At 46.9% G+C, this 2,212-nt stretch overlaps 1 protein-coding gene across 1 annotated transcript in view; it reads right to left on the bottom strand.

Moving 5' to 3' along the window:
• Window positions 1-1,728, bottom strand: part of EAH_00065340 (hypothetical protein, conserved) — a gene marked incomplete at both ends in the record, with an annotated part of 3,514 nt that extends 1,786 nt beyond the window's left edge. The window contains 3 exons of the mRNA XM_013396563.1: window positions 116-186; window positions 892-1,032; window positions 1,446-1,728. Of these exons, the coding sequence (XP_013252017.1) occupies window positions 116-186; window positions 892-1,032; window positions 1,446-1,728 (495 nt within the window). The remainder of the gene's footprint in view (window positions 1-115; window positions 187-891; window positions 1,033-1,445) is intronic.
• Window positions 1,729-2,212: the final 484 nt, after the last annotated feature.

Genomic DNA, 2,212 nt, shown 5'->3' with positions numbered 1-2,212 from the left:
TTTTCGCCGTTGTGCAAAACCTTGACAATAGCAGGGTTTGTAGTTATGACGTTCAGAAGGTGTAGGTGCGGAAACAGGCTCAACGGGTCAACCAAGAATATTTCCTCATGCGTACCCAGCTGAATAAGAGATGTAAACCCCCGATAACTCGACAAAGAATGGTGCTCCACATCAATAGCGACAGCTCTGCATTTCTCTTCAGAGACAATCCGCAAAACAACCTCAAGAACCACACCTTAGTCCCCTTGCCACAGTCCTTCCACCCTACGGCCCTAACTGAGGAACACTGTAGCTGAGGAGACGGGGCGCACCCAAAGTCACGCCAAACATGAAAATACGCATGCAAGGGTTTTAATATGTACATAACTGTGGGCGCACTGGGTACAGATGAAAAATGCATATTCTCATGCGCGAACTACATAGACTCGCCGTCCTGACTGGAGTGGCAGTGTTCCGTCTCCAAGCTCTTTTCTATATGCATCTCATATATATTATGTGCACTAAAGAGGAGATAAAGCGATACAGCCCAGCTGACTAGACACCCGTTCTTCCTTCCAAGCGTAGGGCCAAATGAGACAGCAGTTCCAAAGGCGAAAATAACCAAAAACAAAGAAAACCCACGACACATTCACAGCAGCCACAAAAAAGAGGACGACAAATAACGAAGGAAGCGCAGAAACGACAAAGGCAATAAGAAGGAAAAACAAGAGGCGGGTCCTAACGAAAATCCCAACGGCAACAGCAGTCAAAAAATGTGCATATAAAAGCATACACAGGCAACGAAAAGCAATACAACAGGAAACCACAAACAACCACGACCAAGAAGAAACGAGACATAAGCAACGGACAATCGGCAAAAACAACAGCAACAGCGGCACAGAAACAGCTGACTGTCATTTGTAATCTTCGCAACCATTCCTTTCAAGTCCTTTAAGGTCATAACAAGGCGAGTCTTCTTGACAATTATAAAGGGGTTTTTGTCGGTGTCTTCTGCAGCAATACGAACAGATGATATGACGCGGCAAGCACCTACTGAGCGTAAATCCCCTCATCTCAAACTCAACAAAACAGAAAAAATAGACTCGGAAGAATGAGACGGAGCCGGTGTCAACCGTTTAGGTTCGGTTACGGGTCAGGTCCGCAGGACTTGAATCACATCTCCTCCACCTAGGGTTGCACGCAAGGGGAGTTTCAGTGTCAGGGGTTAGAATTCAAGGCTTTTAACCGTAAATATGCTCCTGCAGGCCACATCTCCGGAAGATGAGACCCTAAGTTATTGGTGAGAGGCTTGATTCTGCTTCTACTGTTCTGGAAGTACGGGTGTTCATTACAAGTTTGGCGTCAACGTCTCAATATCTAGGGACAATGATCTACGTTTCACCGTTCCGCTTATGAGTCTTTACGTTCAAACAGCGTGTTCATGGGAAGGTTCTAAGTGGGTTTACCAAAGAAATTCATCGTAGCCATCTGTATGTCTTGAGCACAGGGACAGAATCCTTGATGGCTTGCCTCGAGTCTCAGGAAGGCCCAGTAGGACAACTCGGGGTACTCTTTTCGTAATATCCGAGGAGAGTCTGTTGAAAGGCGTGCTGGATCCTCGGGAATAAACACGCAGAAGTTCATCGTTAAATCCTTCCACCCACTCTGAGGGAACCTGTCTAGAGGTTGCACGCCCTCTGCGACTGCCTCCCTCCACAACTTGTCAATGAAGTCCGGCGGTGTCGTCATATTCATTAATTTAAAAGAATCAAACACCAAAAAATATACATATTGTTCAAGTCTTAGTGCTGGTAAGAAGCGGGCAAAGTTCCGGTACTTCCACCCAGCTGCGGGAAACCTGAATTCAGCCCCCCTTCCGGCACTGCACCACCGGTGAACTCCACTGGCGAGGCACGAATTCGCCGCTCTCACTTAGTATTAATAGCTCAATTTGCTTATTATTTGCGCAAACCTGCTACAAAAGGTTTTAAGGCAATTCGAGCTAAGAGCATTTGTAGTTGTTTCCGCTCAACAGGACCGAATGGGTGGTCAGCAATGCAACGAGCTGTGGGAGGTTTGCCGCGAGGCCACACACACAGCACTGAAATGTATAGTTAACGGCCTATCAAAACGTGTTCTATGTATTCAAATGATTGACCCTGATCTTCCTCTCACCACCTATCGGCACACCCACCGTGCTACTTTCTGTAGCAGGGTCTGCAGAGCGTTCTTC

Source organism: Eimeria acervulina, genomic scaffold (assembly GCF_000499425.1).
Source record: "Eimeria acervulina Houghton genomic scaffold, Eah_scaff2161, whole genome shotgun sequence".
Taxonomy (NCBI): domain Eukaryota; phylum Apicomplexa; class Conoidasida; order Eucoccidiorida; family Eimeriidae; genus Eimeria; species Eimeria acervulina.
Note: the sequence above shows the minus strand (reverse complement) of the source record. Positions and strands in the feature narration are given on the sequence as shown.